Source organism: Vipera berus (genome assembly GCF_964194415.1).
Source record: "Vipera berus genome assembly, chromosome: 2".
Classification (NCBI taxonomy): domain Eukaryota; kingdom Metazoa; phylum Chordata; class Lepidosauria; order Squamata; family Viperidae; genus Vipera; species Vipera berus.
The window spans coordinates 16871343-16884741 of NC_138203.1; the positions used below are offsets into that span (position 1 = coordinate 16871343).

At 40.5% G+C, this 13399-nt stretch overlaps 1 protein-coding gene across 1 annotated transcript; it reads right to left on the bottom strand.

Annotated features, from left to right (window-relative positions):
* Window positions 1-1256: 1256 nt before the first annotated feature.
* RAX (retina and anterior neural fold homeobox) lies at window positions 1257-12896 on the bottom strand (the record flags this gene model as incomplete). The annotated part of the gene is made up of 4 exons (XM_081316369.1): window positions 1257-1709; window positions 8077-8315; window positions 11021-11905; window positions 12884-12896. The coding sequence occupies 4 exons, from the start codon at window positions 12894-12896 to the stop codon at window positions 1257-1259; spliced, it is 1590 nt and encodes a 529-aa protein (XP_081172495.1).
* Window positions 12897-13399: the final 503 nt, after the last annotated feature.

Genomic DNA, 13399 nt, shown 5'->3' on the forward strand with positions numbered 1-13399 from the left:
TTGATAAAGCAAAGGAATACTGGAGTAGGATTCATATCCTAATGCAGAAGATTCTTAATGTGAATGAAAAGGTAAAAGCAGAAACTTTTCTTTTGGGTTTAATGGAAAAGGACCTGGAATTTCTTTTTTTGAACTTTCAAGTTATATATGTTGACAACAGTAAGATTACTTTATGCATAAAATTGGCAGGAGTTGATTCCCACAATGGATGAATGGCTACAATGGAGTTAGCAGAAATTGCTAAATTGACTGCTTTGATTAAAGAAAAAAAACACACAATTACTTTTGTTTCTACTTGGAAACTGCTTCTGGACTTTGTGCTTGAGGTGGGAAAAAAATGAAACTTTGATTTTGGGTTTTACCAATTAGATAGATTTGTTATTACAGAAACAGCTAGTTTATATTAATACGTAAAAGTAAAATGTTGAAGTCTGATGTTACTATCTTATTCTTATAACAACTCCAAAGGGAGTGGTTAGTCAACGCCTTTTCCTTCTTTTTCCTTTCTTTTCTACACTTTTTCCTTCTTTTTCCTCCCCTATTTTCCCTATTGTATTTTTGTATTTTATATTATAAACTAATAAAACGATTGTGCAGAGAAAAAAAATAGTAGCAGTTATCCTACTCACATTTTCATCAACCCCGCATCCCGTATCACTCTGAATCTTTTACTGTTTAGTTGGCCAACAGCTACTGAAGAAATTATGAAACATATTCAGTTATGATTTCAGACACAAGTCAACCTCTTCAAAGTATTATGCAAAAATATCTGTGCTTTAATGTTTACAAAATTCACCTATGAAAGTTACAATTGTCTTTGTTTTATCCAGCCAAGATATCAAAGGATGAGATCATTTTAAAAAAAATCCTACAATCCCATCCAAAGGAAACCTAGAATTAATTCTAAGTCCTGTTCTGGAAACAGGACAGAGAACCCAAAAGATTATAAAATCGAAATGGGAGGAGGCAGCTGATGGCTTGTCAGAATAACAGAGTTGGAAGGGACCTTGGAGGTCATCTAGTCCAACCCCCTGCTCAAGGAGGAACTCATACTTCATTTCAGACAAATGGCTGTCCAATCTCTTCTTAAAAACCTCCAGTGATGGAGCATCCACAACTTCCGGAGACACGTCGTTCCACTGACTAATTGTTGAGTCTTCACTTTACTTCTAGACTGAAATTCACTCTTGAGAACAATGGTCCTCTTTATCTGTCCAAGAGAAGATGTACGAAATGAGACCTCTTCCAAAAAGAGTTCAGATTGTCTGCCACGGTTTACCAAAGGCCTGGATGTGCTCCTTCGCTTTCATCCTTAAGGATGCAATGCTGGTATTCCGGGGATCCACTTCTTCCAATGGGTATTTATCCACAAAGTTTGTCCCACATTGATAAGGTGGGGGTGGCCCCATGACTCCCAGGGGCTGCAAAGTGTGTCCCATGGGGGGGGAGTTTAGGAAAGGAGGAGGGGTGTAGCTGCTAGGGAGGCTTTGCGGGGAGGACACAAATCCAGGCAAGGTTTGGAGGGGGCTACTGTTCGACATGGGTGGGCTGAGCCATGATTCCAAGGGCAGGTTGCTCCCAATAGTCCCAATGGCAGAAGGCTGAGGAGAGCGGTTAAAGGAGAGGATAGGTGAATCCTGCAGCTTCATGGAGGTCATTTCCAGCTTCTCCTGACGCCTCCATTTCGCTCTCCGATTCTGAAACCAAACCTAGAGAAGCAGAGTTCAGAATTAGCCACACGCCAGAGAAGGATGCCTTTCATGTCATAAAATAGTACTTCGTACTGTTATTGCGACTGCAAGGCAATCAAACCGGTCAGTCCTAGAGGAGATCAACCCTGACTGCTCTTTAGAAGGCCAGATCCTGAAGTTGAAACTCAAATACTTTGGCCACCTAATGAGAAGGAAGGACTCACTGGAGAAGAGCCTAATGCTGGGAAAGATTGAGGGCAAGAGAAGAAGGGGACGACAGAGAATGAGGTGGCTGGATGGAGTCACTGAAGCAGTAGGCGTGAGCCTAAATGGACTCCAGAAGATGGTAGAGGACAGGAAGACCTGGAGGAACATTGTCCATGGGGTCGCGATGGGTCGGACATGACTTCACAACTAACAACAACAACTGTTATTAAATTATTGTTACTATGATGGTGTGTGTATTAGAGCTGGGCCTCAGACTGGTAGTGTCCTACGGCCTTTAGGAACCAGTCCGCACTACTGGAGGTGAGCAGTGGGTGAGTGAACGAAAGTTCATCTGTATTTACAAATACTCCCCAGCACTGGCATCACCACCTCAGCTCCACCTCAGTCCATCAGACATTAGATTCTCATGGGAGTGCGAACCCTACTGTAAACTTTGCATGTGAGTGAATCTAGGTTGTACGTTCCTCCTCCCCTCCAGTCCGTGGAAAAATTGTCTTCCACGAAACTGGTCCCTGGTGCCGAAAAGGTTGGGGGGCCCCTGTGTTAGAGGGAGAAGAAAGAGCTTTTTTTTAATACTGTGCATAGCCCCAAGAGCTGAGCTCAACTTGAGGAAGACTTCATTTTTAACAGATAAAGTGAGAAGATACACCTGTTATCTACTCCATGATGCCTCCCAAGTGTTTTAGGTCATATCCATGGATCATCATGAGAAAGACAATAAACATCCAAGTTTCTGCAGCAAAGTTTTGGACTGGAGGAAAGGCAAATTCCGAACTATCCCTTTTCTAATCTAAGTTGTACATACTTAGTAGTCCACAGTGTAATTTACGGAAATGTAAGCTCCTTTCCTATCTTTAAAACCTTCTGGTACTTTTAGGACTAACCCTGAAGATACAGTAGATGTCAAGTTTCACCCAACCCAGAAATTCAAGGAAGAACTCTTTGGAGCAATATTTTATTATTTATTTTTCTGATTTATATAGCCACCCATATCACCAGTAAGTAACTTTGGTAAACGGTTTTGGAGTTGTAAGGTTTATAAAAAAAAATCAATAATTATTTTCTCTTTTTAAAAAAATCATTACACTGATCACTTTTGAGGGTGAGTTGATTATTTAATGCTGTTTTTTGATTAATTGGCGGAGGAGAGGAAGTAGAAGAGCATCACCCATCATCATTCTTCGTTCCTTCATACTAACATGAACAACTATAAGCAAGTGAAGATACCAAAACAAACATATTCTTTCTTCTTTATTCCTTATTTCTGACTTCTTTATTTGCTATCTACCTAGGTGTGAATTCTAAAGTGTAATAACTTCAGGACAGAGTCTTTTCCACTTATATTTTGCAAATTGCCATGTGCACTGATGAAGATCGGTCATCTGTGATTTTGCGATGTTGTGCATAGCCACAGAGAATATTACGCATGAACCCAAACTGGGGTGAACAAACTTTAAAAGGCTTAAAATCCATGCTTGGGCTTAGACTGATGTGCTAAGGATTGTGTGCCTATAAAAAGGTCACGCTTAGGAAGAAAAAGCTTTACATTTATTTCAATCAATCAGACTGATATTTTATTTAAATTTTGATTAAACTTTAAGTTTATTATTTTTAATATTTTCTTATTACATTTTGGCTAATAGGAGTTTTCCCCCCACTTCAGATTATATATTTAACATTAATGTCACATTAAAATAAAAATGACTGATTGGCAGCAACTTCGGTTAGTTGTGCCCCATAGACAACATTGTCTCCTTCTCTGAGGGAGATGGGTGGTTTAGAAATATGAAATATAAATAAATAAAATTGTCAATGCTTTTCCCTTTTGAAAAGCCATCCTAAATGATGTTCCAAATACATAAGTTTTATAACTGAAACCTGGGATTCCCTCGTTAAATATTTTAATTAATTAGGAGACAGAAATTTGATGGGAAAATGCCCTATGTTACATTTGCCATAAAGTAAGAAATGCAACATATTGGTGCAACATAGGTACACATATGTATATAGCTAGAAAAAACAATTAACATTGATAAACTTTTGGTGCTCCAAAGGCCCTTAAAATTTGGCTTTGGTCCCACAGCTGGGATTAATATGGGGGGGGACTGTTTTAATGGTTGTTTGAAATCCATGTTGTCTTGTTTTCTTTATGTTTTTAATTGTTATGTTTACTAGGTTACTGAGAGTCCACTGGAGTGGGTGGCTATAAATAATAGTGGGATTACCGACAGATAAAGACTCAACCTATAACACACCAGATATAATGGGGTTGAAAAGAAGAAAGTGTGGATAATTGATGTCAGAGGACCACAGAAGACAAAGAATTAGAGATTGCCAAATATCAAGATCTGAAAACTGAAAATTGGAATTTAAAGATTATAGCATACTCAGCTGTGGTGGTCCCAGTGGATATTGGCACACTGGGTGCCACACCAAAAAATCTTGGACAGTACTTTTGAAAATCTGTACATTGAGAAAATTTCCATCAGTTAATTACAAAAGTCCACATGGCTTGGATCTGCGCATATACAATACAGATACATTATGACATCCTAGGTTTATAGGAAGCACTTGATGCGTATGAAGACACAAGCTAAAGAACTGGCAGCTATGATTTCACATTGTTGTGAACAGATAATAAATAATGTGTTAGCATAAATGTACAAAGTACAAAGACTAGAAAGTCTTTAAAACATTGCTTTAAATAACTGGAATTCTAGGTCTATTTAATTTGAAGAATTTTGCTGAATTATTGCGTTCCACAAAAGTCTAGTGCACAAAGGCAATGTTCCAGAAAAACTATTTTGTAGGACTAAAAAGAGAGCAAATGATTTACTTATTAAGAAGTGAATCCATGCTATACAAGCTCTTTTAATATTATAGCCAAAAACTAAAGGGCCCAATGGAAGAGCAAGTAAGTTTCAGGAGCACTCACTATCCGATTATTAAATAGCCTAAAATCTAAACTAAATTTTTTTCACAAGACTTCCTACAGCTTTTGATCAGGAAACTCAGGACACTGTCATTCTAAAAGAAATTCAATACAGGTTAAAGGGGGGTGGAGCCCCTCAAATCTCCTTCCCATAAAATCTATAAAAGACAAATAATCATGCTCCCATTTATTTTGCACTGTATCCATTACCACAACAAATAAGGATGTCCACCCTAAATTAGATGTTGGTTGAAGCATTTTAAGCCTACTTTGGGTTCTAAACAATTTTAATTGAATGCATGTTTGAATTTGTTGACAGTGGCCATTCCTCTCTCCCACAACAATTGCTCTTATTATAGCTCTTGGTTTATAAACCCATTTTTGTTTTCATTAAATTGGTAAAATGATTTGTGTTTTTCCTTTGGTCTCCACTATTTAAACTTATCCTGGATTTCTCATTTTCCTTCTACACTTTTTTAATGAGCTTTAAATGTTTTTTCCTTTTGTCTTCACTATTTAAACTGATCCTGGATTTCTCATTTTCCTTCTACATGTTTTAAAATGAGCTCTTCAAAGTCTTCTGTATGTCCAGCTCATAAAATGGCACGACCTGCATATCTCAGGTTGTGTTTTTATTTCCAGTTTTGATTCCAACTGTTATTATTTCCAATCCTGCCTCTGTCATAATATGTTTAGTTACATAGCAAAAATGTTTTTGAAGAAATGGCAAAAGGGAAGCAAGATTTATCTGACAAGACAGAAAGAGTTGACGCTGAAAGTGGAACTAGAAATGACAGGCTCCAAGAATGATATGGAAAAGATGTTTAAATGGACATACCAGAAATTGATTGATGCTTTAATATAATAAAATAGAAATAACAAATAACAAACTAAGAGAATAACCTGAATAATTCTTTTATATTGGATTTACAAAAGAGGTTTGTTAAAGTTTGGATGAATCTTGAGAGAAGAAGTAAAAAAGAAATGAAAAGAAACCAAGTTCTATGACGTTATTTGAATGGACTACAGTTGTAAGAAGTAAAAGGAAGGAATATAAAGTTGGTTTATTTGATCAAGGCTAAAATAAATATGCTATTATTTCTGGCAATCCTTAATGGACCTTTGCTAACACCAGGCTGAAATAGTGATGCTTTCTGGATTTGTTTAAAGATAAGAGGTGGGATGTGGGATCAAATGATCATTAGCTATAAATTAAGAGGTGGAGAAAAGTTGCTAACGTGGTTTATATTTCTTGTAATGAAAGTTGGAAGTCACTTCTTTATATAATTCTTTCCTTTTTTTACTATATTCTTTCTTTTTTCTTTCCATTGTCTAGTTTTCTCTTTCCTTTGCATTTTTTACTCTTTCTTCTCTTTTTTCTTTCTTTTATCTATATTTTTACTATTGCAATTATATTTTTTAATAATTATTTTTTAAAAAGACAAATTGTCCAAGTTTTGCTGTTCTCTACAATGCAAAACAGACCCCATTCTTACATGTTCTTGCCCTCCCCATAACATTAAAAGGGGCATCTGGCTAGTAAAGGCTCAACTACATTAAGTCACCTTAGCATTACCCCAAATTAAGGGATTACAAATCATATTACATTAGTAAAAAGTTATATTACATTAGTAATCTGATATAATGTCTCTCTTTATGTTCATTAGGCATTTCTTTTTTCTAAGAAGGCATCTATTCATCTTTATAGTATATCATGCAAAACTAATTTCTAATCTCTAGGTCAGGCAGTCTTATTCCATATTTATTGACACAGAGCTGTTAGCATTATAAATGCCTACTATACCGCAGCTTTAACAACTGGAAAGTTCTCTGTACTTGATTCTTTCTGTCTGACAGTCTATGGGGCTGTCCTACATAAATAAAAGTGCCAATTTTGATGGAAGAAAGGGACTGTTTCCCAATTTGCTGCAGTTGCAGGCTAAGCATAATAATTAAGTCCCTTAGCTTGACTTAATGGTTCAACTTATGACTTCTTTGTGATTTGATCAAGCAGTTAAAAAGACTCATGCCAAGGGCACAAATGCATTTTCTTTAAAATGGAAACGGTAATAGTTTGATCTGAGTTAATTACATTGCAATTAATTTTTTGAGACATGAAAGAAAATGTGTACCATATAACGTAAGTGATTAACATACACACTTGCTTTCTTTTAATTAATTTCAGCTTCAAAATTCCCATAATTAGTTAAATAACTACCTTCAAGTATACTCCAAACAGACTTTAAAGTGGTTGTTTGGAAGAAAGGGGCATTCTGATTTTGGAATTTGCAAGGAAAAATAACAGCTAAAGGAATGAAGCACTAAAACGAAAGGTGGGTTATCAACTAATCATGCTGTCTTCTACAGTATAGTATTCTCAGTTAAAAAGTAATTCATTAAACTTCTATCTATCTTCCATTTTTGGATCTCTCTCGCCATCCCGAGATTTATAGGATCCAATGAATAAACAAAGACTTCTGTTTACAAATTCACTTGGATCAAATTTTAATACAAACAAGCTTCGTTTATATTGCTCAAACTACTAACACTGAATCAGAATATAAAGTGGGCTTTGATAGTTCTCCAAATTTTGTGACGAATCTCTAGAATCAAAAACCATGAAAGTAATTTTATATCATCAGGCAAATCTTCCTGAAAATTGCTTGCAGAAATGTGGAAATTTAGGAAAGCGCACGCCAAATACATACAATTATTCACAAACCTATCCAGAAACAATATGGAACAACCTTACATTTGTAATAAGGTGAATGTTACAGAAAGCAAAACAAGAGATTAATTCATTTTTACATTGCCATTTTGCGATTTTAGGTGATTTTGCAAATGGCACAATCTACCTTTTATATGGACTCTTAATGCCATGAGTGGAAGGACCACGAGTTACAGGTGCTGAAACCAAACACTAATAATTACGCTCTGAAATGTTAGAACACACACACACACTCACACACCCAGATTAGAGAAAATCCCTTTACAAACCATTTAACATGGGTGCAAAATCTAAAATTAGCTCCAGAGGGGCAAAAATACAAAAAGAAAGAAAGGGCCTTTAAATTGGATTAGTAAAACAAGGCTGCTGTTGTGTTGCAATGCTCTAATGAAGGAAGAAAAAAGAGGTTAGCTAATCAAAATTCCATGATACAACTAGATGGGAAAAGGGAAGGGAAGGGAAGGGAAGGGAAGGGAAGGGAAGAACATGTCTTTTACCTGAACTCTGACTTCAGGTAGATTGACTTTCATGGCCAGCTCTTCTCGACTGTAAACATCAGGATAGTGGGATTTTTCAAAGGCTCGCTCCAGCTCATGAAGTTGGTAAGTGGTGAAGGTGGTACGGTTCCTTCTGTGCTTCTTCTTGGGCTGTTCTTCATCTAACAGTTTGCCATCACTGTTACAAACAGACAGCTCTGGGCTCAAGCAGTTGTCCGAATGTTTGGTACAGTAGGTTTCTGGGAAGTGAGAAGTAGGGAAAGCCTGATCTACCTTTAAGTGGATTTGCATCAGAACATTCAATTGATGCTAAGCATACCCATGCAAATTCCCTTGATGTCGATATCGTTTCCTCCCATTTTATTTTTCCCCCCAAACGGTTCCCTCAATTGATTGTTTGTTTCACTTGGGATAGCCTTCATGGGATCTCTAGCTAATGGTGTACACTCCAATTAGAGATTTTCTGGCAGGAAATTGTTTGTTTTCTATTAAGTGCTGAACTGTACAGTGCTTCTGATTTGAATTCAGGAAATTGCTTGAAGCTATGCAGGAGTTCAAACACAGTGTCAGCAATTCCTTAAACCTGCCACGCTTTCCCCCCCAGGAACTGCCTCATTCTGGAAATGGATGTTGCTACTTTAACGGATTGCCAACAAGTGCTTTTTCTACACAGCTGCATACTCCGCACTCTTTTTGGAGTTCAGTTTGAATCAGTTCACAGCCCTAACAACCATTATCTCAATAACATTACCGTACTGTACTTTTGCTTCCTCTTTTATCAATTTATTTTTAAAATCTATGTTGTCCCAATGGTGCTTTTTCCAACAGACTTTCTCTCTCTCTCTCTCGTTTTAAAACATTTCACTTCTCATCCAAGAAGCTTCTTCAGTTCTGACTGATGGAGAATGGAAGGAGTTATAATGGAAAGAGTTATATGTATACATTCTCCCATCTACCCATCAGTCAGTTAGAGCTGAAGAAACTTCTTGGATGAGAAGCAAAACATTTTCAAACAAAAAACCTAAGAAAGTCTAATTGCCTTTTGGAAAAAGCACTTTGGGACAACCGTGACCTGAATGATTGAGAATCTCTATAGACATAAAGTCCTTGTAAAAATCGACTGCTCTGATTCAATAATATACTATTACTAGCTGCCCCAGTTGTCATCTGTAGCCCAATCTTGCTCAGGTCTACCCAGAAGTAAGCTATTTTGGATGTAATAGGGGTTGTAGCCACTAGTCTTGCTTGTATATTTTACGGAAGCTCTAGCAAAGAAACACTGAATCCACAATCACTCTGCACCCACCGTAAATTGTTTCTTTTCTTTTCCCCACATTGAAAAGATTGTCACCACCATTATCATAACGACCCACGTTTTCTGAACTTGCTACTAGTGTCTTCCTGTGTTAGTCCAAGTTCTGGTTCTCACAGCAGTCCGTCAGATGTTCCTAAGGATGGCATGGTTTGCATGGCAAAAGTGTCAAGAGACAGACCTTGGCCTTGCCCAGTAGGAGTATGTGAACTAGGAACTAACTGTAATCCTAAAGCTGATTTCTTCATAAGCATGTTCCTCTAAAGTCAAGGTATCCTAAGTTGCTTTGGTTATGACTGATATGCCCATCTCATCCAAGGATCTGAGAACCACAGATTTAGGCAGCCCTGATGGACATCTTAAGAGATTAATCCAATTACTTCCAAGGGGGTATCCTAAGGGCATGCAGAATGAGCTTATTTAATATATATTGCTCCCTCAAATCCCTTCCTATGAAGAGTACAGACGTTTCTTCTTAGAGGGGACAAAAATCACTTCATTTTTACCCGAATGGTTGGTTAAAAAAGATGGTGATTAAAACTGCAAGTTCTTTTGGGGTATGTGATCCATCACACACTGAGCATGGGCTCCATGCTCTCTGACAGATCATCTTGGATGAAATTACATATGGATGGCCACCACCACAGGACAGAAAAAGCAGAGAACCAGGCAAGTTTCAAAAAAAAAGCATGCAGTCTATTTAAAAAAAAAATGGAACAATGCCTGTAAGCAAGAGAACTACTTTAGAAATGGATCACTTGTTTCCAATAGAACAGGGATCAATCTTCATCAGCGCCTTTCCCAAAGTAGCTTCCTTCAAATGCTTTGGGACTTTAATTCTTCTGGTTCCCTGGCCCGGAACTTTAGCAGTCAAAGCTCCAATGTTGTCTGGACGGTGCAGGTGCTGGAAAGCATCTCTAAATGTGTTTTCTGGGGTAATTAAAAACACCTTTATTATAAAGGTGTCCCACAAATGCCCTTTGGGTTAGGTAGTCTAACTTTTGTCCCTTAAAGCTGGAGGAGTGGAATAAGACTATCAGTCCAAAGGGAATGCCCTATTCCAGATTTTACCAAATTGTTGTTGTTGTTAGTTGCGAAGTCGTGTCCGACCCATCGCGACCTTATGGACAACGTTCCTCCAGGCCTTCCCGTCCTCTACCATCTTCTGGAGTCCATTTAAGCTCACGCCTCCTGCTTCAGTGACTCCATCCAGCCACCTCTTTCTCTGTCGTCCCCTTCTTCTCTTGCCCTCCACCTTTCCCAGCATTAGGCTCTTCTCCGGTCAGTCCTTCCTTCTCATCAGGTGGCCAAAGTATTTGAGTTTTAGCTTCACATACTTTGGCCACCTAATTGTTACCGCTAAGCTTAAATCACCGAAAGAAGCTTTACAGTCAATAAAATTTTTTACTTGTTAATATCCATACCGCCTATATTATTTTTACAAAATAAGGCAACACAAATAGGGACTGACACTGAAACAATCGTTTTGATAACAGAAGGGGAATTTTAAAGGCTCTTGAATATGGCTCCCACCGACGCCACATTAAAACCTCCAGAAATTCGGAGAAATAGGGATGTTCAGATCCAAAAGCCTTTGTGGGTGCCAGGAAACGGACCGATTTCCCCCCTCACCTCCGAAGCGTCCCGTCCTGGGGCTCGCCCGCTCCTGCCTCAGCGCCTCCTGGGCGGGCATTTGGGAGAAGCCTTCCCCGCCGGCGCCCATCTTCTCGGCCGCTTCTTTCCCCGCCTTGGCTCCGCCGCTGCCCTCCTGGCCTTGGAAGCTGCCCAGACGGGGGTCCTCTTTGGTAAATCCCAGGATGGCCTCGATGCTATGGAGCCGAGAGGAGGGACCCCCCGACCCGGGGCTCCTGAGCAGGGACCCAGCCAGCGAGGAGAAGCCGCCGCCGCCGCCAACCCCGGCGTCGCCCATGCTCAGGAGCGCGTCCTGCGGCGGCAGGTGCATGAAGAGCGCCGGCTGAGCACCGGTTGCCCTCCAGCCTCTTCCCGGCTCCGGACGCAAGCCAGCCGCCGCCCCGCCGCCGTTCGCCGATCTCCGCGCCAGGGAAAAGGCCCGGGCGCGGCGGAGGCGGAGACAGGTTCTTCGGACCGGGATCCGGAGTGGCGGATCAGCCTCGGCCCCGACGGACGCGGCTCCGCTTGAGGTCCCAAGCGAGCGCGGCCGGCGGTGCGCGGCTTCAGCCCAGCCGCCTGCAGAGAGGCGACCGTGCCCGAAGAGCAGAGGGGGCAGCCGGGCCACCCGCTTCAGACGGCGGGGCAGGCTCTCAGCCAAGCGGGCGCCTCCCGGGATTCTGCCGCCCGGGGCCACGACGCCGCTGCCGGCCCCGGTCCTGTCCTCCGGGATGACTGAGCTCGGAGGCTTTTTGCCCCCGGGGAAGGCTGGCAGGAGCGCCCGGAGTGGAGGACAGGCCCCGCCCACCCCCCGAAGCTCCTCCCCCTCGTTGTAAAGGAAATTGACCCGCTGAAATTGACCAGCCGGGCAAAGGAGGGAAACGGTCGCTGGGAAAGCGGGAGGCGATCGGAGGGGCTTCGAGGGTCGAGGGGGCCCTTGAAGAGCGAACCCACCCACCCCTCCTCCTCCTCTTCTTCTTTTTCGAAGAGGCAATTCGCTGTCTTCCAATTGCGATCGATCCGGAGTGGGGAATAAATGTTGAATTAGAGCAAAGTGGATTGATTACATCCAGAACAAATATGGGACTAAAAAGTTTCATTTAGCATTTGTATAAGTTTTGATGTGATATTAGTATTGCTTGTAGTCATTTTACATGAGCTAGAGTGCGATAGACTTAATAGCTTATTGTTGTTAACATATGGTTGTTTATGATTGTTTTTACCTTTATACCTTGTATTTAGCTCTGGGAAGTCGGGGAGGGGGAAGGGGGGAAGGGGAGGGGGGAGGGTTAGGGAGGGCTAGGAAGGGTTGGGTGGGGGGTGGGGGGGAGGGATTGTTAAAGATAAAATGTATTGAAAAACTTTTCAATAAAAAAAATGTTGATTTAGAGCAAGAGAAAGATCTTAGCCAGAGTCAGCTAAAAAAAATAAACAGAACGGAGAGCAAGTCTTTTTTTTTAACGATTTGGGGGATCCTGCAAGAAACGACCTCCCCTCGCTTTTTGGGGAAAAAATGCATTAAAGGTAAACTTATGATTTGATTGGACATTTTAGGAAGGGAGTTTATTTATTTTGTTTTAAAGTTGCTCTTTGAAAAGAAGAGAAACTAGCTACGGGCAGTTTGGGATATTTTATTGGGTTGTTTCCTATCGCGGGATAAAACAGAAGTGAACGGCAAGAGCGGCCTGGAAATGATGTGGAGAAGTTTCCAAAAAAAAAGTTACTCTTAAAAATCCGTTCACCGATTGAAGGGGGATGAATCGCGGTCCCTTAGTTTCCTAGTTATTTAAATCGAATCATTAAAAATCAAACCAATAATAATGCCGAAGGGACTAATTAAACGGTGACCTTTCAAGCATATTTTACCCTTGTCTTCCATTTCGCCCCCCTCAATTATAAATGATTTCTAATTTCTCTGCGCATCCTGTGGCGCATCCTGTGAAGTTTAACTTAACTTTTACGGACCGCCTAGTAGAGCAAAACGCGCGATATTAAAGCCGATTTAAACCCGATCGCCGACAAGGGCGTCCTTAGGTGAGGACAACCTTTTTTTTTATCCTGCAACCGGGACCGTTTTCAGCGCGAAATTCCGCTCGGGACTGAACCACACAAGTTCGATTTAGCTTAAGCCTCCGTTTACAATCCCATCTAAAAGGAAACTTCTTCATCTGTGTTAATCGCTGGCTCGCACGAATTAAGCCCTACGCGTTCTTTTTTTTAAAAGAAAAAAGAAAAGAAAAAGTTCGGTTCAGTGGGGCGCGATCTTTCCCAAGATCTGACCTACCAAGAAAGTCCTGTCTTCGGAATGAAAAAACAACAAAGAAAGAAAAAAGCCCATTTTGCTGGGTTCGATGCCCTGTCCTATTTTTCTCAGCGCGCTAG